This window comes from Podarcis cretensis, assembly GCF_951804945.1.
Source record: "Podarcis cretensis genome assembly, chromosome: Z".
Taxonomy (NCBI): domain Eukaryota; kingdom Metazoa; phylum Chordata; class Lepidosauria; order Squamata; family Lacertidae; genus Podarcis; species Podarcis cretensis.
In genome coordinates, this window is record NC_137184.1 from 12,851,141 (window position 1) to 12,878,432 (window position 27,292).

General features: G+C 45.5%; 3 protein-coding genes across 7 annotated transcripts in view; 2 read left to right on the plus strand and 1 right to left on the minus strand.

The window, feature by feature from the left end:
• Nucleotides 1-294: 294 nt before the first annotated feature.
• Nucleotides 295-13,662, plus strand: STPG3 (sperm-tail PG-rich repeat containing 3). Its single transcript, XM_079961568.1, has 7 exons — nucleotides 295-485; nucleotides 1,297-1,364; nucleotides 2,990-3,133; nucleotides 8,522-8,610; nucleotides 9,752-9,863; nucleotides 11,100-11,225; nucleotides 13,484-13,662. Exons 1-7 carry the CDS (start codon nucleotides 298-300, stop codon nucleotides 13,615-13,617), a joined length of 861 nt encoding a protein of 286 aa, XP_079817694.1. The 5' UTR covers nucleotides 295-297; the 3' UTR covers nucleotides 13,618-13,662.
• An 833-nt stretch (nucleotides 13,663-14,495) lies between these two features.
• On the minus strand, nucleotides 14,496-19,844 carry RPL12 (ribosomal protein L12). Its single transcript, XM_079961569.1, has 7 exons — nucleotides 19,685-19,844; nucleotides 18,454-18,527; nucleotides 17,414-17,512; nucleotides 15,884-15,965; nucleotides 15,234-15,320; nucleotides 14,704-14,816; nucleotides 14,496-14,598 (listed from the first exon to the last, which is right to left on the minus strand). The coding sequence occupies exons 1-7, from the start codon at nucleotides 19,719-19,721 to the stop codon at nucleotides 14,593-14,595; spliced, it is 498 nt and encodes a 165-aa protein (XP_079817695.1). The 5' UTR covers nucleotides 19,722-19,844; the 3' UTR covers nucleotides 14,496-14,592.
• A 134-nt stretch (nucleotides 19,845-19,978) lies between these two features.
• LRSAM1 (leucine rich repeat and sterile alpha motif containing 1) overlaps nucleotides 19,979-27,292 on the plus strand; it is a 28,746-nt gene continuing 21,432 nt past the window's right edge. For 2 of the 5 annotated variants that reach the window (XM_079961559.1, XM_079961563.1), the window contains exons 1-6: nucleotides 20,473-20,739; nucleotides 22,716-22,940; nucleotides 24,150-24,206; nucleotides 25,406-25,450; nucleotides 26,279-26,356; nucleotides 26,885-26,953. In XM_079961559.1, coding sequence (XP_079817685.1) covers nucleotides 22,869-22,940; nucleotides 24,150-24,206; nucleotides 25,406-25,450; nucleotides 26,279-26,356; nucleotides 26,885-26,953 — 321 coding nt within the window. In that variant the 5' untranslated portion in view covers nucleotides 20,473-20,739; nucleotides 22,716-22,868. Of the gene's footprint in view, nucleotides 20,365-20,472; nucleotides 20,740-22,715; nucleotides 22,941-24,149; nucleotides 24,207-25,405; nucleotides 25,451-26,278; nucleotides 26,357-26,884; nucleotides 26,954-27,292 lie in introns of those variants that run through there. The other 3 variants (XM_079961560.1, XM_079961562.1, XM_079961561.1) reach the window with 3 other exon arrangements.

The following is a 27,292-nucleotide window of genomic DNA, read 5'->3' on the forward strand; positions in this document are numbered from 1 at the left end:
TGCCCTGTCCTACTCCCTGCAATGGCAACACTGAACCTGAGGAGGAAACAGGCAGCCAGTGTTACCTCCTGGGCTGGTTTTAAGCAAGAAGGCAGGCAGGTGGCTGGGGGGAAGATTGGGGTTAGTAGAACAATGACCACCCACCCCCCATTAGCCCCAAAGAACCAACCTTTGTTGATCATAGGTTTGCACCTAGCTGGACCGTCCCGCCTCATCTATTCCCCACCCTTGGGGAAAAGAGACACCACCATCAAACAGCACAGAATGCATGGAGCCATGGAATGAGAGAACCCACTGATGTCACACAACCTGCAGCAACCATTCTGCCGGAGGGGGAGCATGGGGCGAGTCAACATTGCCCAGCTGTGGAAAATGGAGTTCCAGCAGAAACACATCAAGTTCATGGCCCAGGTGTACCTGGACACCAGCCAGAAAAGGAACCCCAAATCTCAGTTGCTTTTAAAGAGGCACCACCATTTGCACCGGTAATGCAGGAAGAGAAGGCCTCAGGCACTTGCCACTATCCCCTACTGCATGCCCCGCAAGGCCAGATTCTCACCTAACCCTATTAAGTTAAAATGTGATGGATTAGTCCTGCTGGACCAGAACCAACAGTCCATCTAGTCCTGGAATGGGGAACCTCAGGGCTAAGGGGCCACACACAGCCACTGAGGCCTCTTTCTATGGCCCCCAAGACTCTCCACATGCCACAAATGCCCTCCCCATACCCTCCCTCAATAGCCCTGCATTGCACCCACCTGCAGGGATTTTGCCTGGGTGGAATGTGTCCTTGAACTCTGATCATGCCTCTTGCCTGCCTGAATGGAGGATAGAGGGGGGTGTTTGTGCAGAAACTAGCCTCTTTTGCCTCTGCCCCATCCTGCAGCACAGTGGCCAACTGGATGCCTATGGGAATCCCACAAGCAGAACCTGAGTGCAAATAATATTGATGCATTCTTTCTATTTCAATTTGTTTTTACTGTGCTGCAATTCTTTTTAAAAAATGTTGTCAATAGCCCAGAGTGCTTCCCACAAGCATCTGGTTGTCCTCTGAGAGAACAAAGTGATGGATTAGATGGGCCTTTGGTCTGATCCATCTGGGCTTGTCTTATGTGCTTACATAAGGAGTGTCAGGAGTATAGGGAATAAATTTCAGTATAGCTAAATAAAATGGTGGGATCCAGCAAATGCCTGATTTCGCCCACTACTGGCACCAGTAGTGGAATTTACTTTTTCCTTCCATTTCCAGCTGCTGGGACAGCCTCTCCTCATTTGTTGCTTGTGTTTTGTTCTCAGGGGTCGCCTGAGCAGGGAATCTAGCTCAACACCATTCCTCCCAGAAATTCAGTTTGGAAAGCAGAGCAGTAAGTAGGAAGGAGGTCTGAGAGACAGAAAAGAGCAATTCAAGGCTTTCTCCCCATTGGTTTGTGGGTGCCCAATAGGGAAACCTATAGTGCAATTTCAGTGTAATTCTGTAAGAATTGGCAACTAGAAGCCTTCATCTGCCCCAGTAGCAAGAAAACCTGTCTTTCCCGTATTGGTCTCTACAGCCGCAGCAGGCACTGTAACCTTCCAACAGTTCCACTTCATCCAGTCTCCTGAGACAGACAAATGCCAACAATCTGAACTAACAAAATCCACATTTTAGCTCACAACAACCTTGCAAGGTAGATTAGACTGAGAGACAGTAACTCACCAAAGATGAACCATTGTATTTCATGTCTGAGAAGATTTCTGAATGCAAGTCTACTCATTGCAAGTCTAGCCATTGTCCCCAGAGGCAGAACTAGCTGCCCCGGCACCCGGAACGGCATGCACCTGGTGGGCGGGGCTAGCATCCCAGGGGAGCAGGGCACATGTCCCAGGGGATCTGCCGACTGCCGCAAGGCTGGGGGGGGGGGCTGCTGGCCGCCTCAAGCATCCTGGGAGGGCGCCGCCCACGGCGAGGGTCGGGTAGGTGATGTCACTCAGGGCGGGCCACACCCTCCTTGCTCAGCCTCTGATTGTGCCACACTTTCTCTCAATTTAAGGGCCTCTCTGTCTTCCTTATTTTAGACACTTGCAATACCTATTGCATTGATGGGCAGACAAATCTGCAGAGCCCTGCAGCAGGACTGACAGAAGCAAGTACTGTTTTTCTTGCATGGTATGGTCCCATGGTATGGGACGCAGGTGGCGCTGTGGGTTAAAGCCTCAGCGCCTAGGACTTGCCAATCGAAAGGTCGGCGGTTCGAATCCCTGCGGCGGGGTGCGCTCACGCTGCTCGGTCCCAGCGCCTGCCAACCTAGCAGTTCGAAAGCACCTCCAGGTGCAAGTAGATAAATAGGGACCGCTTACCAGTGGGAAGGTAAACGGCGTTTCCGTGTGCGGCTCTGGCTCGCCAGAGCAGCGATGTCACGCTGGCCACGTGACCCAGAAGTGTCTCCGGACAGCGCTGGCCCCATGCCTCTTAAGTGAGATGGGCGCACAACCCCAGAGTCTGTCAAGACTGGCCCATACGGGCAGGGGTACCTTTACCTTTACCTTTATGGTCAGCTTAAAAGTAACCAGTAAAACCAGCAACAGATAACATGGTAGGGCAAACACCACATATTTCTCTTAGGATCAAAAATACAGGGTCACCACTAAAAAGGCCCTGTTTATAGAGCTGAGGGACCTTGATGGTAGGTAAAGCAAGCAGAGCCTCAGAAGCTGGCCTTATGGAGTACAAATATGTAACGCATGCATCATGGTCCAGGGCTGGGGAAACTGTGGCTCTCCAGATGTGGTTGTTCTCCTGCTCCCAACAGTCCCAGTAAACATGACCAAGGCTCATGGATTACAGAAGTTGTAGTCCAACAACATATGCAGGACCACAGATTTTGCATTCTTATGTTAAAAGCATAGGGGCAGGAAGACAGGCTCTTGGGGCAGGGGCAGCCAGGAAGCCTCCTTGCAGGGCATTCAGATCCCAACCTGCATCAGCTGAATGATCTGCTCTTTGCTCCAGGTGGTCGCATATCCCCAGAAGGCCGCTTGTCGATGGCAGTGAACACAGACAGCCCTGGGCCAGCAGCTTACTCGGCCTGCAGTTTGAACTTCCGGCAAACCAGTGCTCCATCCTACACCTTTGGGTTGAAGTCACCTTCTAAAGGTGCGAGTGAAGGGAAGGGATTAAGAGAGCATTCTTTCAGTTTCCAGCTATTCATGAATCAATATGGTTTGTGTTTAAGCCACTAGACCAGACAGAGGTTTTCAACATTTTTGGTTTTTTTTCTTTTTTTTCTTTTCTATTTTTTTTATAATAATATTTATTGAGTTTTACAAAAAAGTTTACAAAAACAGAAAAACACACAAACACAAAAAACAGAAGCAAAAGTATAAAAAGAAAAATTAAAAATCATTTTTTCAAGTATCATACCATTCGTTAACTTATTTTCCTGACTTCCTCACATCTCCCTTTTTTGTATTCCATTTAGAAATTTAATCAGCAAATTCATATCCTCTTATTTTACCCTTAATTATTTATCCTCTCAAATTTTAACTTCTAATCATATTGCTAGAACCACTTCGTTTCATTTCAACGTCATTCGCATTCAAAAATTTTGCAGTATTTCTGTAAATACGTTTTAAATTTCTTCCAATCTTCTTCCACCGACTCTTCTCCCTGGTCTCGGATTCTGCCAGTCATTTCCGCCATCTCCATATACTCCATCACTTGCATCTGCCAATCTTCCAGAGTGGGTACGTCCTGTGTCTTCCAATGCTTTGCGATCAGGATTCTCACTGCTGCTGTTGCATACATAAAAAAGGTTCTATCCTTCTTTAACACCAATTGGCCGACTATGCCCAGAAGAAAAGCCTCTGTTTTTTTAGGAAAGGTGTACCTAAGTACCTTTTTTAGTTCATTATATATCATCTCCCAGAAGGCCTTAATCCTTGGGCACGTCCACCAAAGGTGAAAGAATGTACCTTCAGTTTCTTTACATTTCCAACACTTATTATCGGGCAAATGATAGATCTTTGCAAGCTTGACTGGGGTCATGTACCACCTATACATCATTTTCATGATATTCTCTCTTAAGGCATTACATGCCGTGAATTTAATTCTGGTGGTCCATAACTTCTCCCAGTCTGCAAACATAATGTTATAACCTATATCTTGTGCCCATTTTATCATAGCAGATTTTACCGTTTCTTCCTCAGTATTCCATTTCAGCAGCAAATTATACATTTTTGACAATATCTTAGCATTGGGTTCTAGCAATTCTGTCTCTAGCTTTGACTTTTCCACCTGGAAGCCCACTTTCTTATCTTGATTGTAAACCTCTCTTATTTGAAAATAATGTAACCAGTCTCGCACCTTATCTTTAAGCTTCTCATAACTCTGCAATTTCAATTTGTCACCTTCCTCTTCCAAAATTTCCCAATACTTTGGCCATTTAGTCTCCATATTAAGTTTTTTCAACGCTTTGGCTTCCATAGGTGAGAGCCACCTTGGGGTTTTCCTTTCCAAAAGGTCTTTATATCTCGACCATACGTTAAACAATGCTTTTCTGACAATATGGTTTTTAAAAGCCTTGTGTACCTTAACCTTGCCATACCACAAATATGCATGCCATCCAAATGCATTGTCATAACCTTCAAGATCTAAAATGTCTGTGTTTTCAAGAAGTAGCCATTCCTTCAACCAGCAAAAAGCTGTTGATTCATAATAAAGCTTCAGGTCTGGCAGGGCAAATCCCCCTCTATCTTTAGCATCCGTAAGTATCTTAAATTTTATTCTGGGCTTTTTGCCCTGCCAGGCAAATATAGAAATATCTCTTTGCCACCTCTTGAAACAATCCATCTTGTCAATAATTTGTAACGATTGAAACAAAAACAACATTCTCGACAATACATTCATCTTAATAACAGAAATTCGGCCTAGCAAGGAAAGTTTCAAATTTGTCCAGATTTCCAAATCTTTTTTCACTTCTGACCAACATTTTTCATAGTTATCTTTAAACAAATTCACATTCTTAGAGGTCATATTTACCCCTAGGTATTTTACCTTCTTTACCAATGTTAAATCTGTCTCCTTCTGAAACCTTTCTCTTTCAGTCTGGGTCAAATTTTTTTCCAAAACCTTGGTTTTTGTCTTATTTAACTTAAAACCTGCCACTTGACCAAAATCCTGGATTATTTCTAATGCCCTCTTAGTGCTAACTATTGGCTCTTGTAATGTCAAAACAAGGTCATCTGCAAAAGCTTTGAGTTTGTAATGTTTGACTCCGACCTGAATGCCCTGTATCAAACGGTCCCTTCTTATCATGTTAAGTAAGACTTCCAGGACCAAAATGAAAAGTAATGGGGAAATTGGGCAGCTTTGTCATGTCCCTTTCTCAATTCTAAACTCTTCTGTCACCACATTATTAACTATCAATTTAGCCTTTTGTTCAGAATAAATCGCACCTATACCATTTTCAAAGTTTTGTCCTACCCCCATCCCCTGAAGATTTTTCTTCATAAAACTCCAAGAGATATTGTCAAAGGCCTTCTCTGCATCCACAAATATCAAAACCGCTTCTGTATTGATGTTCACCTGTAACTTTTCTAAAATATTAATTATATTCCTCATATTGTCAGATAGATGTCAACCAGGGAGAAAGCCAGCCTGGTCTTTATGTATCATTTCAGCTAAAACTTTTTTCAATCTTTTGGCCAAAATATCTGCAAAAACTTTATAATCCACATTTAAAAGGGATATGGGACGGTAGTTCTTAAGTTGCGTCTTCTCAGTCTCATTTTTTGGTATAAGTGTGATATATGCATCTTGCCACGACTCTGGCGCTTTTTCCCCCTCCATAATTTCGTTACAGACCTCCCTTAGTGGTTGAATTAGATAGTCTTTCAAAGTTCTATAGTATTTGGAGGTTAGTCCATCAGGTCCTGGAGACTTGCCCAATTGCATATTCTGAATGACACCTTCAATTTCTTGTTCTGTTATTTTGTAATTCAGAAACAATTTATTTTCTTGAGAAATTTTTTGCAGTCCATTAACTTTCAAAAATTGGTCAATTACAGTCTCATTCTGTGGCCCTTGTGTGTAAAGTTGTTTAAAATATCTCTGGAAGCAGTTTCTTATCTCCTGTGAATTCTGGATGTTCTTTCCATCAACTTCAAGATTAGTAACAGTATTTAATTTTTGTCTCTTCTTCAGCTGCCACGCTAGCAACTTTCCACATTTATTTGCTGAATCAAAAGTCTTTTGTCTCATCTGTTTAATTTTCCATTCTATCTCTTGGTTTATCATTTTCATGTATTGTACTTGATGTAACTTAATTTCTCTTAGGATCTCTTGTGACTTCGGTTTAGATCTAAGTTTCCTCTCTCCTTCTCTTATTTTCCCCAGAATCTTTTATTTTTTCTCCTCTTGAGTTCTCTTTTTTATTGCATTTTGTTGAACCAGAAATCCTCTCATTACGGCTTTGCTAGCGTCCCAAATTACTCTTTTTTCCACAGAAGTCTTCAAATTTATCTCAAAATAGTCTTTCATATTTTTTTGGGCCTTCTTTGTGATTTCCTGATCTCTAAACAAGGTGTCATTTTTGAGAGGCCATCTTGGATCTATCCTCCGAGAAGAAAAGCACAAGCCTTTGTTTCCTCTTGGCTAGTTAGTTAGTTCAGGATTAGAAACTCTTCTGTCTGAGTTACGTACTTTCTACCACAAACAACTTCATTGTTTTTATCTACCAATATTGCTTGGTGTGTTGTTACAGATGAGGCTATTCATTTACAGCGTTGCATGAATTTGCAGAGCTTCCTAAGAAAAATGGCTTATTGGATGCAATTTCTCCAATGCAGAGGGTAGGGGAAATCCTAGGGCTAGCATGCTTGCAACTGAGACTTTGAGAAGGGAGGTAATTTTCTCGCTCTGGGTAGAGCCAATAGAAACTATATTGTTGTGCCTACATTTCCCAACCTGCCTTGAGGTCTAAAAAAGGGGGAAAGGCACTACAGTGGTACCTCGGGTTACATACGCTTCAGGTTACATACGCTTACATACGCTTCAGGTTACATACACTCCACTAACCCAGAAATAGTACCTCGGGTTAAGAACTTTGCTTCAGGATGAGAACAGAAATCGTGCTCCCACAGCACAGCGGCAGCAGGAGGCCCCATTAGCTAAAGTGGTGCTTCAGGTTAAGAACAGTTTCAGGTTAAGAACAGACCTCCGGAACGAATTAAGTACTTAACCCGAGGTACCACTGTATCTTTTCTTAAAGGAGCAGCATTGTTATACCTTCTACCTAATACAAGTGCTTTTTTTCTTTTAAAAAAATGTTCAGGGGTACTCTCATTTTCCTACTCATGTCAAAATACTGCCCCTCAATGAGGCCAAACTTAGATTCACAAAATGCTGCGTCCCCCTAGAAAAAAAGCACTGCCTAAATAACTGACCCTTGTGGGGGCAGAACATGTGTGTTTACAACAGGTAAGGCCTACTTTCTGGATACTGTATATTCACAAGTCACACTTTCCCCCAAGAAGTGGGGAACCTGAGGGCCACATTTTCTAGCAGGCAACCTCCTGGGGGCCACAATGGCAAAGGATGTGACATAGACTTACTGTAACAAAAAACAAATGAATAGCTTATTCTACCAGCATGTGGAAATGGAAATGGAAAGGCCTGTTCAGCCCTGCTTTCTGTCACCTCACCCTGTTACATGAGTAGATTCAGGGTCATCCCACCCATGAGGCAAGATGAGGCAATCGCTTCAGGCGGCAGGATCCACAGGGGCAGCAGATGTGGCCACCAAGGAATGCATCATCCAACCCCACTTCTGCTGCCACTGCTGCCACTGACTGTGGCATGCTTCATAGATCACTGTGGCATGCTTCATAGAGATCTGCTGTCTCCTTAGCAGCCCCACCCTCAAAGCTGCCTCTACAGCAGCCTCTTGGTGAACAGATGGCACTGCTCTCCTCCCCCCTTCCTGCTGTAGCTCTTTAGAATTGTAGAGTTATAGAGTTACAATGGTCCCCCAGGGGTCATCTAGTCCAACCCCTTGCAACTCAGGAATCTCAACTAGATCATAGAGTGGTACCTCGGCTTACATATCTTCAGGTTACAGACTCCGCTAACTCAGAAATAGTACCTCAGGTTAAGAACTTCGCTTCAGGATGAGAACAGAAAGCGTGATCCAGCGGTGCGGCAGCAGGGGGAGGCCCCATTAGCTAAAGTGGTGCTTCAGGTTAAGAACAATTTCAGGTTAAGAACGGACCTCCGGAATGAAGTACTTAAGTACTCCAGAACTAAGTACTTAACCCGAGGTACCACTGTACATGTTCCTGATGTAAGTCTTCACTCACCCCTTCATCCCAGGTTGGGGAGGGGATGCCATTTTGTGGTTTGCCTCAGCTGCCAAAGTGTCTTGGGCCGGCTCTATGTAGGCTGGGTCCCAAGTCTCTTGGGATGACAGTTGGGGGCCTGGTTCAAAGTTCAAGGCTCTGTAACAACACTGATGCTGCCTCAACCTTGTCTGTTCTGTTTCTCCAGAGGGCGGAGGGCGGCGTTCTTGGCAGAAGTCTTGGTTTTTGAGCAATAACCCGTTCATTAAGAAAGTGGATTTTAGCAACGAGACCAATGTAAGTGTCACGCATGGGGGTGTCCATTTGTGCTATGCCCCACCCAATTCATATAGTTCAGTGACAAGAGCACATGCTTCATTCATTAATTAAATGGAATATTTACAACCCTCCCTTTCAGAAAGTGCATCAAAGCAGTTGACAACATGCAAAACATAAATAAAATAATGGTATAAATAAATAACTCCATAAATATCCATAAAGTGTAATATAAAGAATCAAGAGATGCAGGTCCCGGGGTCAGTCTCCATGTTGCAAAGATCAAGTAGCAAGCTGTATACTGTATAAATGCTAGTGGTGGCCTTGTTGTATTTGGAAGCAGTCAGAAATTAAAGGCCCCATCTGCACTATGCATTTGAAGCACCTCATACAAGTAGGGTCTGAGCATAAGAGTGCACTCTCTTACTGCAATTTCCAGCAGCTAGTTTTCATACCCTCCAACATTTCTCCAAGGAAAATAGACATCCTAATTAATAGTATAATAGTAATACCCCATGCGTCTGACTGGGTTGCCCCAGCCATTCTGGGCGGCTTCCAACATATATAAAAACATAATGTAACGTTCAACATTAAATAACTTCCCTATACAGGGCTGATTTCAGATGTCTTGTAAAGATTGTAAAGTTACATATCACCTTGGCTTGGGGTGTCACATAACTCAGTTACATGACTGCCTCCAGCTGTGGAAGGCAAGGCAGAGCCATCATGATTAGTAACAATTGATAACCTTATCCTCTTTGAATTTGTCCATAGAATTCTTTTAAGCATCATTTCAAGCCACCAGGGCCAGTCCCTGGGGATAATGGGAGCATCTGTGGACCAAAGGTTGGGCAAGGCTGCTTTAGAACCACAGATTTGGAGTCCCATTAACACCATACATTTAAAGCACTAGAATATCATGGCTTCCCCAAAGGAATCCTGGGAACTGTAGTTCATTAAGGATGCTGAGAGTTGTTAGGAGGCCCCCTACTCCCTGTCAGAGTTACCACTCCCACAGTTCCCTGGGAAGGAGGATTGATGGTTAAAGCATTCTGGGAAATGTAGCTCTGTTGGGTCTCTGTTGGGTTTATGCTCCTCCACCATGTGGGTCCCCCTCCCCAGGAAGGATCATGCAGCTCAGCTGTCCCTCTGTTATTTGCAGTGGCCCTCTCCTTTCCACTACGGCCAGCCCCTGGATGTCAAGCCAGCCAACCTGCCAAACAGCCCCCATTTCACCATGGGACAGAAGGGAGAGTTCACTCTTGTCAGCAAAAGTAAGAACATAATGGGTGCCTTAGGTTATCAAGAGGTATTTATTTCATAGAACTGTAGTGTTGGAAGAGATCCAGGGGGTCACCTAGCCCAAATCCTTGCAATGTAATTTTTTATATATTTTTTTACAAATATGGGTCACAAAACTATGACCCTGAGATTATGGATCTCATGTTCTACCAATGGAGCTATTATCCTTATTTGGGTCAAGGTGTGCCCCAGGACTCTATTCTTGCCCTTTATGGCCAGTCAGGAAGCTGAGCACTTGCTGAGTGCAAACTCCAGATTTTTACCAGAAATTTGCCTTCGGTAGGGTTCCTCCATTTTTAGTGAGACATTGCCAGTAGCTAACACCTCTGCTCAAAGATTTGTTCCGAGGCCAAGTTATTTGGGACCAGTTACTTGCACATTGCCTTCTCTATATAAACCCATTTGACCGCTTCAATTTGCAGATCTGACACTGTTACAGCTGCCACCTATTTGTTCTGCACTTGCAAGAAAATAATTCTTTTGTTGTTATGGGACCGACTTTGGAACTCCTTGCCTATTGACACCAGGCAGGAACCTATGTCGTGCTCTTTTCACCACCTGCTCAAAACATTATTGTTTAGGCCAGCCTGACCAGAAACATGGATGCTGACAAGATCTAATCTCTTACTGTTAATTTTAACTACAGAATTTTAAATTACGTACATGGTTTTAACTGTTTATTCCTCAATATTTTAAAACTGTTTTTGTAAGCTATTTAGCTGTTTTCCTACGTTCAAACAATACCGTTTTGTGTGGGGGCTGCATTCCTGACCATGTATATAGGCATGTAAACCTGCTCCACCCATTATGCCCCTACCCCATTCTGTCCCCTTTTCCAGCCACTTCCAGGCTGCAGGGATGCACGTGTGTAGAGTCAAGCTTTATTTGAATGTGTGCAACGGTGGGGGGGGGGGTTGCCTGTATATAATTTTTGCTTCATAAATACATATGGTATCTACACTGCCCATTTAACCTGACCTCTTCATTTGGGTCCACTCAACACTACAAGGGGGTGGGCAAGAGCAGCATAAGTTGCTCCTGGCAGTAACAGTAAGGGGAGCTATGCTAAGCATATCCAAGAGGGTCTCTGTCGGGTTGCAGCTCTTCAAGTCAATGCCTGGCAATGCCAACTTCTCCCCTCCCTCTCCATTAGTATCTGGCACCACAGATTGGGCTGGCTTCTCTCTCACCCCTTTTCTCTTCCCTAGATAATATGATGGATCCAGCACCCAATAAGTACAACACAGAAAGTGCATACAAACATGTGATGTTTAGATCACCCTCTATCATCATCAGCCCTGCACGAAACACTATGCACAAGTGGGCCAGGAAAGGTAAGGAATGGTAACAGGTTCCCTCCCACCACTCTTTTAACTACTGTATTTTTCGTTCTGTAAGATGCACCAGACCATAAGACGCACCTAGTTTTTGGAGGACGAAAACAAGAAAAAAAATATTCCGAATCCCAGAAGCCAGAACAGCAAGAGGGATCGCTGTGCAGAGATCCCTCTCGCTCTTCTGGCTTCTGGGATAGCCGCACAGAATCTTCAGGGCAGCGGGATGATGGCTCCCCCTGCCCTGAAGAGGCTGCACGTGGCTAAGCCAGAAGCTAGAACAGCAAGAGGGAGCGCTGCACACCTACACTTGTACCTTGGAACTCAAACAGCCTAGTTCTCAAACGTTTTGGCTCCTGAACAATGTTCCGGTTTTCGAACGTTCTTTTGGAAGCCAAACATCCAACAGGGCTTCCGCTGCTTCCAATTGGCTGCAGAAGCTTCCTGCAGTGAATCAGAAGCTGCGTTTTGGTTTTCGAGTATTTTGGAAGTTGAACAGACTTCCGGAACAGATTCCGTTTGACTTCCAAGGTATGACTGTATATAAAGGGGCAGAGATTGAATATTAATAAGAGTTAGCAGTACCCCTGACCATTGCTGCCATTATAACATTATGACACTCAGCTCTATCTGCTGATGGATGGTCACACCAACTCGGCCCTGGACACACTGACCAGATGCTTGGAGGCTGTGGTGGGTGGTTTCGTGGGAGCCGATTGAAACTAAATCCTTCAAAGACAGAGGTCCTCTGGCTGGATCGGGATGGCATGAGGATGAGGGACCAACTCCCTTCTCTTGCGGGAGCCCAATTAGTGCCAGTGCCTTCTGTTAAGAATTTGGGTGTTATCCTTGACACCTCCCTTTCCATGGAGGCACAGGTTACAGCAACAGCTAAGGCGACATTTTTCCACCTTAGAAGCACTAAGCAGTTGGTCCCTTACCTTTCCTGCCCCAATCTGGCCACAGTGATCCATATGACAGTCACCTCCAGGCTTTACTGTAATTCGCTCTACATGGAGCTGCCCTTGAAACTGTCCCAGAAACTCCAGCGGGTGCAGAATGCTGCGGTGAGGCTCCTCACGGGGTCCCTGCCATGGGAGCATATTCACCCAGTGCTTTACCAGTTGCACTGGCTCCTGGTGGAGTTAGGGTCAGGTTCAAGGTAGTTTTTGACCTTTAAAGCCCTTTGTGGCTTGGGGCCCTCTTATTTACGGGACCACCTCTCCTGGTGTGCCCCACAGAGGACCTTAAGGTCCATGAAGAACCATAGTTTAGAGGTCCCGGGCCCTAAGGAAGTCAGACTATCATCCACCAGTGCCAGGGCCTTCTCAGTGATGGCTCCGACCTGGTGGAATGCTCTGTCCCATGAGACTAGGGCCCTTCAGGATTTAACCTCCTTTTGCCGGGCCTGTAAGACAGAGCTATTCCGCCTGGCCTTTAATTTGATTTCAGCCTGATCTTTTATTTCCTTTCTCTTTCCTCTCCCTCCCCTTTTATTACCAAGTAGGACTAATTCAGCCAGCTAGCCCTGGTGACTATCTAATGTTTATTGGATGGATTTCCTCCAAATTGATTTTTGAACTTTGAACTTTATTGTTATTCATGCTTCTATACTGTCTTTTATGCTGCTTCTATGTTTTATTACAATTAAATTTTAAATTTGTTGTTAGATGCCCCGAGCCCAGATTTCTGAACCGGGAAGGGCGGGGTATAAATAAAATTTTATTTATTTATTGTAAGTGAAGCATCACCCAGCAGTTGGTTCACAGCCACATCTTTTTGTCCAGGCTTGCTCCTCTCAGATCCCACTTGCAGGTTCCCAGAGGCATCTGATCAGCCACCATGAGAACAGGATGCTGGACCAGACAGGGCTTTTTGGCCTGATCCAGTAGTGCTGCTCTTATGACTTCTGCAAACTTTTAGATGGTGGTGTGATGTTCCTTTTTTCTTCCGACTCCCAACTCCCACCAGCCCCAGGCAACATGACCAATGAGCAGGGATGGTGGAAGTTGCAATCCAAAAGCACCAGCAGGTTTCCCTACCCATTCTAAAATGTTTAGCAAATAGACAGGCTATGTGAAACCAGACTAACCTTTGCAAGGAGGTTACGTTTTTTATAGTGACTGCTGGTTAAAAGCTTCAGTTGGTGCTGTTGCCATGCCTGCTTGTTGAGTCTGAGCCCCAAAACATTTATGTGTGCAGTTCTGGCCACTACCATTCAGTTAGTTACCTTCTTCCACTTTCTTCCTTGGTTGCAGACACCACCCCTGGTCCCGGCACTTACAATGTGGAGAGAGGGCACATCGCTCGCCTACCTTGCTCCCCCAGCTTCTTCATCCAAGGCGTGAGGCGACCCAAGAAGCACGAGACAGGGCCATTTTCAACGCTGTGACACCCCCCCCTACCAGGAGTGTGATTAAAAGCCTGATTGCCCTGATGCTGCATGCCCCATTTCTGCCCAGTGTTTAACATTCCAGGCAGCTCTTGCAACTTTCAATACAGGCTCAGACTTGTTAAAAGCACAAATCCTGTTATCTTAGCCATCTGGGTATCCACCTAACCCGAATTAATGGAAGGGGGAATAATGTACATAAATTAAAAAAGAAGCTGCATAGGTATACTAATTTAACAGCAAAGCAGAGAAATCTTATTTGTGGAGTTGAAGGACCAACACAATTTCATTCTTTTTTTTTCTTTACAAAATCAGCTTCCTCAATCTCTGCTCCTGCAGTGTCCCACCCTAGAAACTCCTTAAAAAATAGTGGGGTGATGGGACTCTGTAAAGTCTGATCAGAATATATACCATTCAACTTAAGCTGCAGAGTTTTATAACTTGGAAGGCTCCACAACCTAAGTTGAAGTTCAACAGTGAGACTACTGATGCCACCGTGATGTTGTGGGGCTGTTTCTTTTCCCCATTCCTGTCTTAAGACCTTCTAACAACAGTGGTTCACCGCGCAGAAATGACACTGTCTAAAAAGTAAAAACAAATTAATTTTATGGCTGAGTGGGGACACCAGCCCTAATTTCCAGGGTCCAGATCCAAAACTCCATAATCACCCATGGTGTTAAAGCAACCTGTGGTCTTATAAATGGCAAGGAAATCATGTTGATGTAACTATTTTTTACAGGCTTACACATCTGGTGTACATTTTTATTTTTAAAGTGCAGAGTATAAACACAAGCCTGCTCACACTCTAGGTAACTAGGAAGAAGAACCTCTAACACGAGAAATACTCTTGATAGAAGTACACATCAGAATGAGAGCCATTATCACCACAAGTGTGAAACTGCATTTATTACCAATATTCACCATACACCATACAGAACTTGCTTAAGTTGCATCATGTCCATTCAGGTAGCAGCCTTAGCTCTGTAGGGAAGGAAATAAGTTTGGAATTAGAGATAATTCAATTTGGTACCAAGGTAAGGAGAAAAAAACATATGCAGCCTGTTTCATGGGAAGGCAGGCACTTACTGGAGGACATTCAACTGCACCACTATTGATGTCATCGATTACATCGTGAGGGTGTCGCCCATCGATATTGCAGCCAACAGACTGGGCTGTTCCCAAGATCTCCTTAATGGTTCCTGTAGATGGGGCAGGAAAGTACATTCTGTCATGATGGCTGCTGCGCTCATGACCTTTCTGCCAGATGGTCAGCAAAGCATAGCTTCATCCAGATTAGACTCCCTGAATGGAGTCACTCCAGCTCCAACTTTACGGAAGGTATGGGAAGTTAATATGGGCAGACATTGCTGTTGGGACTACAACTCCCAGAATCCCTGATGAAGGGCCATGCTGGCTGGGGATGATGGCAATAACTTGAGTCTCACAGGACATTCAAAGAAATCAAGCAAAACTTGGGGGGCTGTAATAGTGAGGTACAAGGGGGCCTGGGAGCCAAATAAATAAAAGGCAGCTTCATTTGCTTCAGCATTTGTTACATGGAACTCATGAGCCTGTCATACATTCAGACCCTCCGCCCTAACCTTCCCTGCTTTTACCTGAGAGTTCCCGGGCCAAGGATCGGTGCCGCATCTGCCGGGCGATGTTCACAATCTCCTCAAAGCTGATATTGCCGCTGTGCTTAACTGTAAACAAAGAGAGAACTCACATTAGTCAGGCTTTGGGAGCAGACCACCAAAGGCCAAACACAGAGAGCCTCATCAGCCAGTCCTCTTAAAAAATAAAAAGGGATTGTGGCAGTGCTGTTCTTGCTCTGTTCCCATTCTTCGGCACAGAGTTACCCATGAAGAGAAATAACCCTGTTTCCTTGAATGGGGGTTTCCTCTTAGCTCACCACTGGAATGTACAAGCCACAGATGAAATCAGGCAGGCACAGTGGCGGGTGGCTGTTGCAGACAGACAGAACTACAGCATCACACTGATCCATATTATATTTCAACTGTTTTGGCGCTGTAGCTTTCCAAATTTCCCATCTACCCTCATACAAACCAGATTTCTTATGAGCATGATTGAGGACACTAGGTACAGTTCCTTGAAAGGACCTCCTGGTTCTTAGAGCTAGTTGGGAATTAAGTTTTTAATCACTCTATCCTAAATCTCTGCAAAACAAACCATGGTTCTACTTCCATTTTCATAGCTGCCCAGCTGCAATTTACCACCTAACCCACCACCACCACCGGACACTCACTGTTTTTCTGCTTTTTGCGGTCACGGGGAGGCTCCTTCAGAGCTTTGATGATCAAGGCAGAGGCTGATGGGACCACCTCGATCTAGAATGCAAAACAGTCCAGATTTGAGACTCGTGTGAGGCAGGGGTGGGAAGGAGGAGCAATTCACTGACTACAGAAAACCTGGCATGGAAAGAAAAATCCCACCCTCCACCACAGCTCCTCCCAACTCCCAGGGCTGTATCTAACAAAGTTGTCTCATTCACATAGGGACTTCGGCTTGTGCAACAGAACACCCTCCTCCTTTCTGCCTCCTGAGCACCTATTCAATCTGTTCAGGGGCCCATGAGGAGCAGACATTCTGTTGCAAAGGCAGAAGACCTTGTGCTAGTAGAACACTGGATGACAAAGCATTATTTCACATATACACTCCTAAAACTTTTAAATATGAATTTAACTTATCATGAAACAAAACCATTCTCTTCTGTAAGGTTTGTGTCCCCAGTTTTTCGGCACAGGACTCTCCATGGGTCAGATAGAAGAGTTCTGCTTCCTAAGCTGGGGTTTGTTATTAGCTCACCACTGGAACATGCCAGTCACTGTTGCACGAAAGGCATGGTGGCGGGTGGCTGTCAGGAAAGCCCAGGGCCCCCCAGGATCACAAGGCTATTACAAAAAGTGATGTCAGTGCTAAAAAAAAGGCAGCATGCATAAATGCCAAATATTGCTAGGAGCTAAGAGGAAATGTTATTTGGGGATTAAAAGTCAAGTTCAAAAGTTTCTCTAGCCAAAGGCCATAACAAACTTATAGAAATAGCATTAATAAAATATTGACCATAGATCTGTAAAGTAAGCCAACATCCATGATGAGAAGATACCAGAGACACCAACAAGCTCAAATCTAGCTTGATTTCAGATTAAATGTCAAAAAACCAGAAAACAAAACAACCTTATAGCAATTTTATCTAAAATCCTTTAATTGACACTTATTCAAGTCAATGCAGAGCTCAGTTGAGGAAAATAATAATAGTCTAAATCAGGGACATCCAACTCCCAAAAGACTGCAATCTACTCCCAGAAAAGAAAAGGAAAAACACCGGTTGGACATCCCTTATCTAAATCATATTGACCAGCTGCTTTCCAGAGCTTGCAATCACCCAATTCCACATAGCACAAGAAAACAATCAATCGGCATGGTATCAATTATTTTAATATACTTTAACATAGAATAGCGGCTGACATTCTTGATAACATGAACTACAACTCCCATAAATCCTGATCACTGGTCCTGCTAGCTAGGAATGATGGGAACTGTAGTTCAACACCTGGATACGTTGCAACCGCCTAATGACCAGGACCGTGTTTTAAAGGTCTGGATCCAAAGACCTCCCACACAGCAAGCTGCATGGCACTCATTTTATCGACCTCGGAAGGATGAAAGGCTGAGTCAACCTTGCCAGGATCATGGCTCTGTGGCACCGGCACAGCTGGGCATTTTCAAATGCCAGTGCTTTTGGCCACAGACCCGTCCTTTGTGGCGTTGTCTGTACCTGAGCTTGCCTGTTCTGGATGGTCAACTTAACAGTGATCCTCAGGCCCTTCCAGTCGCCGGTAGCCTTGGCAATGTCATCACCCACCTTTTTGGGAGACTAAAAGAAAAAACAACAACAGCAGGTATAACCAATGGGATACTTAAGTACTGTCCCCCCAAACCTCTCCTCTAATCCAGCAACTGACCAGATTTAGGTGCTTCACTAACTACATTCTGCCTTCTTAAATCTCAAGCCTTGCAGCAGCACCCAAGCAAGACATGTGGGAAACCTGCACTCCAGACATACAATGCTTGCTTTGCAAACAAGGTTTAAGGTTTCTATTTGTTATTATTTATCAACTAATTAAATTTCTATGCTATCCCAACAATCATAGGGTGGTGTATAATATAAACAAAATATCTATCTAGTTCACAAGATATTGTCTGAGCCTCATCTGCATAGGCAGGTGGTGATACACTGCATTGAGAAACTGCAGGGGAAACAAATTCTGAAGAGCTTCCTTGCCTACTGTGTCCTAAAGGGGTGACCAAAACCAGAAAATAGGTAATTTAAAAGCCTGCAGGTATGTATAGTTATACTTCAAGTATTTCCACTCCCCAAATGAAGTTGCATAAAAACAGAAATTAAGAAACTGCTGGGCAAGGAGAATTTAACTTACCAGTGTACCACAATTTCAATTAAACAATCCAAAAAAATTACAGCAGAAGCATTGCAGAAAATGTGCAGCTGGCTTAGTTGCCTGCCTAAGCCAACTGGCACCGAAAAGTTTTCTGCACGTGTTTAAACTTTAAAAAAGGTACCCTGCTGAATCTCTATGGGAAGAGCCTTCCACAGGAAATGGGCCAATAGTGCTACTTTGCCTTCAGAATTTGAATTGTCACCACTTGCATTCAGCAGCAGAACTGGACAAAGTTTTCATCACAAGGCTTTGGGTTCTGAACAGAAGTCTGGATAGCAGCAACTGGCCCCTGCGCATGTGGCTCTCTATTCCCACTCTACCCATTAGCATTTCTGTGGTTGAATAAGAACTGACTTACCAAACCCAGTGGCCCAATTTTTGGAGCCAGAGCTGAAGTGGCACCAACTTCGCCCCCAGTGCATCTTAAGAAAACTGTAAGAGGGGCGGGGGAGAGAAAACCAGCACTTTAAATATAATTATAAGCCACTGTGGTATCATGGCAAAACACCAATACAAAAATTCATACAGGGGATAAACTGCTGGAACATGGTAAGTGCTTCACCCTAAAGCAAGGTCTCACTTTCCTTTAGCCGGGATTCCTGCACTGCAGAGGGTTGGACTAGATGACCATTGGTGTCCTTCCAACTCTATAATTCTATGATTCTAAGAACCATGTTCAAATTTCAGCTAAGCCACAAAGCTGGGTGACTTTCAGTCTGACATTCACTTGTCTTCCAGCACAGCCTATTTACACAGGGTTGTTCTGAAGATAAAAATAATGCATGCACGTAAAAAGAACCATATAAATATGCTGCTTCAGGGCCTTTGTAGAAAGGTTAAAAATGAAGCAAATCCTGTTGGCTGGACTAGATAGGGCTAGTATTATGGTCTTAATATATCAAAAGAGCTGAATAACTTAGAGTTTCAATCAAGACTATGAATTCTACTACTCCCAAACGATTTAGCACTCTTTGATTTTCATGTAAGTGTTGTTAATGCACTTAACACAGAAAGTGACAATATTCAGTTGTTGGTGTTCCAGAGTTAAAATAATCAGGTCACAGTGCGGTTTGCCAATCTGAGTACATAAATACTCTTGGATGTGGTGCAAGATATCTAATTTTCAAAGATCGGAAACTATAAACATAGTACAGAAAATAAACGCAGAGCTTATACGCTGTCATGTACAGGTACCAATACAAATGCATACAAGAACAGATAAAATAAAACAAAAATACAACGGGGAGGAAAACAAAAAAACCGAGAATACAATACACTTATCATTTATAATGTATTTTGTATGTGTTATATCTATTTATTTATTTATTTAAAGTACCGGTGGCATTTGAATGAGATGAAAGAACACCGGTCTAGGTAATTTTAAAAATATACCACTAACTTGAAAAGGGGCATGGAAGGTTCTGTAGAGAAGCATAGCAAATAAAGGCTAAAAAGCAAGCTGAACACGCGGCAATCATTCACACGTGCCAATCGGCCCCCCGCCCCCACCGAGATGTAGACGGTACCACTCCATAGGCCCCAACCCCAAATAAGCGGTCCTCCAAAACGCTTCGAGCCGAAAGACCTACCGACTTTGATCTCGTTGGGGTCGAACTTGGGCGGCATGACTGCGAACTGGATGCCAAGCTAAGCACCAAGGAGGATGGCGTCGGATTCAGGAGAGCGACCAGCTCTTCCTCGCCCGTAAGATCGATGTGGCAAAAGGGCCGGTTGCGTGCGATCCCGCGGGATATAATATCTAAGATCTCGCGAGATTACACTCACCCGTCCTCTGAGGCTTTGAAGGGTGAGTCAAACGAAGTCATCTTAGGTTTGGCCAGGAGGGACGGACTAAACTTCCGGTCGTTTACTGAAAAACCACCGTGTTCTCTTCGAATTCAGAGTACGTAGTGCTTCTCTACACTTTAGTATCTCTACTTTGCGTTGCTACGTCCTTGCCCACAAACCCTCCCGCCGTCCAATAAGCACCGTTGCTCTTCCAGCCACAACCTCGCGAGACTCAAAACTCCCTGCCGCCATGTCCACTATGGGCATTCACTGTTGAGGAGCGAGGCTGCGGTCTCCATTTTAGATGTGGGCGAGAGACCGAAGTCTGTAGGCACAAGAGATCGTTCTAAGGTGTAGCCTCTGTGTAACAGACCGCGAATATTTCCTGACCGGTTCGATGTTTGTTTCTTCGTTTACGGAAGAGAAATGGGCAGGGAGAAAGACAAAGAGTTTGGCGGTGGTGAGGGAACGGTATGAGCCGGTGAGTACAGGGCGCGGGAGGGGACATTGTCGAGGTGGGCGTGGCCTAAGGCGTAGCTGGAGGCGGGGCTACTCCTCAGCATTCCCCCTCCCTCCCGCACTTCTGGGTGTGGCCAAGGGAGCTGCTGTTTCTCTCCCCCACCCCCGCCGTGTTGCAATGATTGCCTGAGAGCAGCCAAGGCTGCCATTGGGGCTCCTTCTCCACACCCCCTAGCATGACAGGCTTGGCAAAGCCGCACCTGTTGAGCTTCTGCCTACCCGTCGAGCCCTCCAGCGCCTCTTGAGTGACAAGCGCAGCCCTGGGCAGTGGGCATGTTTACTTAGAAGTAAACCCCACAGTACACCCTCGTCTCCCCCCCATGGGGATTTCTCCCAGGTAAGTTACTAGTCCTCATGTCCCTGTTTTTCACCCGCTGCCTCTGATTGCCCGTTGCTGGGGAAACCGCAAGCGCGGGGAGGGTTGCTGCGTTCGGGTCCTGCTTCCTACTGGGGCTTCCTTTCGGGCTTCCTACTGGGGCTTCTGGCCAGCCTTGGACCAGATCCTGCAGGGCTCACCTTATGTTCTTCAATGAACAGCCCAAGCTCTGCATGCAGCCCAAGGCGGGGGCTGCCTAGGAAACAGAAGCGCGAGTCCTTGTAGGGCATGGGGTCGTGGCAGTGGACCTGACGAAATTTGGTTTGAACCCACAGGATAGAAACCCAGCTTTTATCCCATTTGAATCCATAGCTTAACACCTGCCCATCTCATTTAGACACCTGTTTGGATGTATGGACTGTGTACATTAATCTTTGATGGTTAAGTCAGAATTGAGGGGATATTCTTCATTGTAAATACAAGCTAGGGAGATTTTATCTTTCTTCCTCTTCTGATATGTTTGCAATCTTCTATTAAAAGCGAAAGCTACATAAACAAAGTGTTCAAGGGCACAGTCCTCGTGGAGATTTTGGGGAGTCAGGAAAGATTGCTGCGCCAGTTTAGACCATATTGGGGAACACTTACGATGTGATGCTCTTCCACTGAAAAAAACAAAAGCTGAATACAGTATATTCTTTAACAAATAGTCTAGTAGAAACGTTCTGGCAGGTTCCCTACATTCAGGGATCGGAATGGAGAAAGTCAGGACCTTCCTGCAGTTTGAAGTAGCATAGTGCTGCCTGCTTCATGATAGATGGAGATAGGTCAGATCCAGCATTGCCTATCACTGCTGGGAATCACTTGGTTAAATGCCTGTCTGCTGATAGCACTCAGGATTGTGGCTCATATTTTTCTCTGGGGAGCGGGGGGGGGGGTGTTTTGCCCGTGAGTCCTGGAGGACCTGTTCCCTGCTTTGCAGGGCTTTTTCCACTTGGACTGAGAGGATGGGGCCCTGACTGACTCCAGCTACAGAAGAACTGACACTTGGGCTGGGGTGTTGTTTAGGATTTGTTGTTGCTGTTATTTATATTAATTTTAAATATATCTATTTTAGGTCTTATGATGATTTTTGTGGAAATGGTTCAGTTTGGTTGTGTACTATCTGACACCCTGGAGAGTCAGTCAGTGTAGACAATAATGAGACTGAGGAATCAAAGTGACTCAGCATAAGGCAGCTGGCTATTTTATTATGGGAGCTTTTCCTGTCAGTACACACCCATGCTATGAAAAGCTGCCCCTGTTGAGTTTCTGACTTTCAGACAGGTGTTAAGTTCACTAGTTTAACTCTCATGCTTTGGACTCTCCACCTCAACCCCATGCTAGCCCGTGCCCCGGGCAATGAGCTACCTGATGAATTTTCTAGACCCACTACCTTGCCAGGCTGTTGATAAAACAATGGCAGTCTTCAGCATTGCCACTACTGTATTTCCTTTCCTGCATGTGAGAATGTGTGTGAAAGCTCACACACACAGCAGGAGTTAGTTGCCTTTATTGTACTGGGAGTGGGAGGATTACAGGCACGTTTTGGTCCAGTGGCTATCGGTGGCTGACCCCTTTCTTATACAAATCTCCCAGCTTGTGTAACTGAGGTGCCACGACAGGGCAGGGAATGTGAAACCTCATGTCCAGGAGCCAAATACTGCCCTCTAGGTGTCCGTATGACCCTCTGCACTCGTCCCAGGCCACACACCCCTTAAGCCAGGCCTCTCTGCACCACCACAACCCTCTGGCCAATTTTATGTGATGGAGGTTCGCAAGTGGTATCTGTTTGGCTACACCCCACCACTGCAGCCCCTGGAAGGTTCCTCACAAGGGAATGTAGCCCTTGAGCCAAAAAAGGCGTTTCCACCCCTGAACTACAGAAGGGTTATGAGAAATAAAATTCATAAATGTGTTTTTATTTATTCTCTCCCCCCACCCACCCCCAACTTCTCCAGAGGGCGGCACCTTGAGCAGAACTCGTCTGACATGAGCAGCTTCTTCTCAGACTGACAGAGATGTAATTCCTGTTGCTCAGGTTGTGGTTGCCTTCCTGCCTTTCGTTTCCTTTTTCCATCTCTGAATTGGGATAAAGGGAAGACAAGAGGAAGATGCCGCTCTTCTTCCGTAAAAGGAAACCCAGCGATGAAGCCCGTAAGCGCCTTGAGTACCAAATGTGCCTGGTAAGTCAGCCAGAGCTAGGTGGGCCAGCTGCTGGGACTCTTCAAGCTAGCGGGGCTCCACTAAGGTTCTGAGGAATCTTCTGGAACCTTGAAAGAATGTCATCACCTGGTCTTTTCTGTCCCTTGTTACAGATGAATCCTAAGCAGGCTGGATGGATGTAGCAGATCCACAGTATAAAAGTCCTGCCGCTATGTGATAATTTGTTTCATAAAACTATGCCAACTCTGGGATGATGCAGCTTGGGCGGGGGGGTTAGAGGATAAGGCCCTAGACCCTCAGGGGATCAGCTGGTGCCTACTCCACCCACCCACCCGGAAAAACATGCCCCTTATTGGTGGAAAACTCTGCAGAAGAGTCTTTTCACCAGGACTGGGGAACCAAACCAGCAGAGTTCCCAACAAGGATCAGGTGAGAGGCAATGTCAGAGCACTCCAAGATCAGGTTTGGCCTGGGCAGAAGCTTGGCTAGCAGGCAGGCCACCGAGCTGATATAGAGACATTCTTAGTAACTCTTCCAGCACTGTGCTGGTTTTTGAGCTGGAGTTGGTGTAAGCACACCCCAACCTCAGCCAAATCCTATCATCTTCCTCCTGTCCAGGGGTCTGCTTGAGGAGATGCTCTTACATCCCAAGGAGACCTTGCCTGTAGTTGGGCACTTCTCCAGATGGACTGGGATGGACCTGGTGTTTAAGGCTTCCCCTTGGGCTTGTGACATGTCCAACCTCAATGCCAGAGGCCAAACTTACCCCTGGTGCTGGTCATCTGTCCTAGGCCTCATCACTCCTCACCCCCAGATGGAGCGTGACCCAGGGCTTGGTGTAATGCTGGAGCCTCCTGGTCACCCTGTTGGGACACCACATCTGTATTGCCTGCACCGACTGATGGTGGCTCTCTAGGGTTTTCAGAGAAGGGATGCTCCCAACCCAACCTGGGGGTGCCAGGGATTGAACCTGGGACCTTCTGCATACAGAAGAAATGCTGTGCCACCAAGCTACAGCCCTTCCCCAAAGTATTGGCAGGGCTTGGAGCACACCTCTGACAACTGGAGACTTGTAAGCAACATGGGCGCAGTGGGGCTTACTCATGTGCCCCTCCCTAAATATACATATATATTACTTTGATTACATTCAGTGAGCAATTGAGATAAGGCCGGCAACCATCTGATTTCTCATTTTTGCAAATGTAGCTCACCTGTCTGTCTCTCAACAGGCAAAGGAAGCCGGAGCTGATGATATACTTGACATATCCAAATGTGAACTCTTAGAGGTACGTTTCCGGTGATGCTGACTCCCAAATGTTGGCCAAGTGGTTGGGTGGGAGACATGCTGTTGACATCAGAACCTAAGAAGAGCCCTGCTGGATCAGACCAATGCCCCATTTTGCTCAGTATCCTGTTCTCACAGTGGCCAGCCAGATGCCCCAGTGGGACAGCCGCAGGTAGGACCTGAGCATAAGAGCACCCACTCCCCCTGCAGCATCAAAAAGCATTACTGCCTCCAACTGTGGAGGCAGAGCATAGCCACCATGGCTAGTTGCCATGCATAGCCTTCTCTTCCATGAATCTGTCTAATATTCTTTTAAATCTATCCAAGTTGCTGGCCATCACTACCTCCTGTGGGAGGGAGTTCCACAGTTACTATGCATTGCATGCAGAAGTACTTTATTTGCAGCGATGGTTAAGGATCAAAAGCTCTGCTGGTTTCACTTCTGGGCATTGCTTTGGAACTAACCCCCCCTCCAATCCTTTGGGCATTATCTTTGGGTTGTGGTACCACATTCTGAAGAGTGATACCTTTTATTATCATCCTTCAGCAGAAGATGTTATGCAGGAGCGGGTTCCTCTTTCCACCTGTTTCAGAGGCAGAACTGCGCTTGACACCCATAACCATAGGATCTGTGTAGTATCTTGACATCAAGGACTAGGAGCATTAGCCCTCCTGATGTTGTTGGACTCCAATGCCCATCAGCCCCAGTCAGTGTGGCCAATGGTGAGGGATGATGGAAGTTGTAGTCAACAATTATCTGGAGGGCTGCAGGGTCTCTGTCCCTGGGTGGATCTTCTTGTCATTCTTATCATCAGGAGGTCTGTTCTGCACAATACAGGAACAGGGCCTTTTGGAATGCCCTCCCTTTAAATATCAGACAAGCGCTGCCTCTGTTGTCTGTTCTGTGCCTGTGATGACCTTCCAACAAGCCTTCTAAAGCAGAGATCTTTCCCCATCTGCGTCTGCATTTCAATTGCTTTCATGTGGTTTAATGGTTATAGTGCTTCTTGTTTGCCACCCTGGGCTCCTTTGGGCAGAAAGTGGAGGCCTATAAATCTGATAAATAATGGTAATATGCCCCAAGACAAAATGGCCCTTGAATAAAGTATCTCTTTTGTATTTTTTTCTGATCACCCCTCTCTCTCTCACAATAACATTTTATCTGACCAGCATTTGGTTTTGTCCTATGCCTGCTTTTAGATTCCGTATGGAGCCTTGGCGACCTGTAAAGTCTTGCAGAAGAAGGTAAGGGACATGTTTCAATGCGTTAGTACAGGCTTTGTCCACTGGGCAAAAGCCCTCCAGACATTGTTGCCCTGCAGTTCTCATCACCCCCAGCCAGCATGGCAGTGCTGGCCATAACTGCTGGGAGTTGTAGTCCAAAATGGCTCTGCTGACTGGGGCTGATAGGAGTTGTAGTCCAAAATACCCAGAGAGCATTAGGTTGACAAAGCCCATGTTGACACACAGACCAATATCATAAAATTAGGTGGTGGCATCTCTATGCATCAAACTCTTCCTGTGTCCTCCCCTGCTAAATAATTTATGAGGCTGGAGAACCCTCTTGTCCACGCAGAGCAAGAAATGGCTTGTGGCCTCAAACAACAGGTAAAGCCTCATATGCCCATAGGCAGAAATGGGGTCCTTTGAGTCCTGGCCAATGTGCTTTTGAATGTGTAGTGATTCCCTCTCCCTGTTGTGTTTTAACTTTCCTCAAACACCCTGGAGGATTTTTCCAAGAGCAAAAGCAGTCCAAGCCTATACAGCGTCTTGCTGGCAAGGACCATTTCTTCATTGCCTCCCGCTGCAGATCACTTGTTGCACTGGTTTCCTAAATCATAGTGGCAGTAAACCATGATTTATATGGGTGCACTGAAACTGCAGGCACTTCACTCCCTCTGCCCCTCTGTCTCCACTCCCAGGAAACAAGTGTGGGTTAGCGCTACCTCTGAACTCAGGTTCACCATTTATTTCTCTCCAAGCAAACCACAAGTGAGTTAGCCAAGAACAAACCTTGATTATGGCTCCCAGCATCACTCTGATAATATCCTCTCTGCTTCTTTCATTGCTTAGGTGCTGATTGCTCACACCAATTGCTTGACATCTCTGACCCCTAAATCCTGTAGCATCCTGAATCTCCTAACTGTGAAGGTAACTTGAAACTCTTTTTTTTTTTTTTTTTTTTTTGCAAATGATTCAAGAGGCAGGAATGAATCATTGAGTGGAAGCTTCTGGACCTGATAGTGAAGAAGGCACAGAACCACTGTGTGTGTGTTGACAGAAGGGGGGCTCTTGAGGTCCCATTCCAGTGTGATTTTGTTCCATGTCTTGTTTAAATATACAAGAGACTTCAGAGAGAGAAGGGGAAGGTGTCAGAGATACACAGAGAAGAATGGGAGGAAGAGAGAACCAGGGTGTCACAGACCAAGAAAGAGGAATAAGGGGATGTCAGGGACAGAGAAGTGTGTGTGAGAGAGGGGAGGGAGCGGGTGCCAAAGACAGAGAAAGAGGAAGAAGCAGTTTGTCAGAGACAGAGAGAGAAGTGAGTGGTCCACCCTCCACTGGCTTTGGCCTCTAACAGGTTAGTGCTGAGGGAGTGTGGCCCTCAATAGGGAAAAAAAAGTTTTCCAGCCCTGCTGGAGATAAATGAACGGCCATTTTCCTTCTCTGCCCTTCCAGGTTTTAGATCTTCATGACAACCAGCTAACCTCACTTCCTCCTGATATTGGCCAACTGACATCTCTCCAGGTAAAAGAGACAAAACATTCTCCTGGGGGAGAATTCTGTTCTGAATTGTTTCTCGTGTGCAGTGTCAGTGTGGTGACTCAGAAAGTATGGGAACTTTTCCATCTCTTTTGGGATCATGAAGTCTCAAACTAGCCCCTCAAAATGGGATAGTGAAACCAGGGGCTGAATGGAGAGCCTCCTTATTGCTTGAGGCTAGGATCTTGCTGGATGAGTTATCACAGAGCAGATACAGAGAGAAACCTGTGTGGAACATCAGCCCATGTGACTGGCTGCCAGTGTGAAACCTGCTGATTGGCCAGGTCTCTATGAATACCAAGAGCTGGACATTCCTGTTTTTTT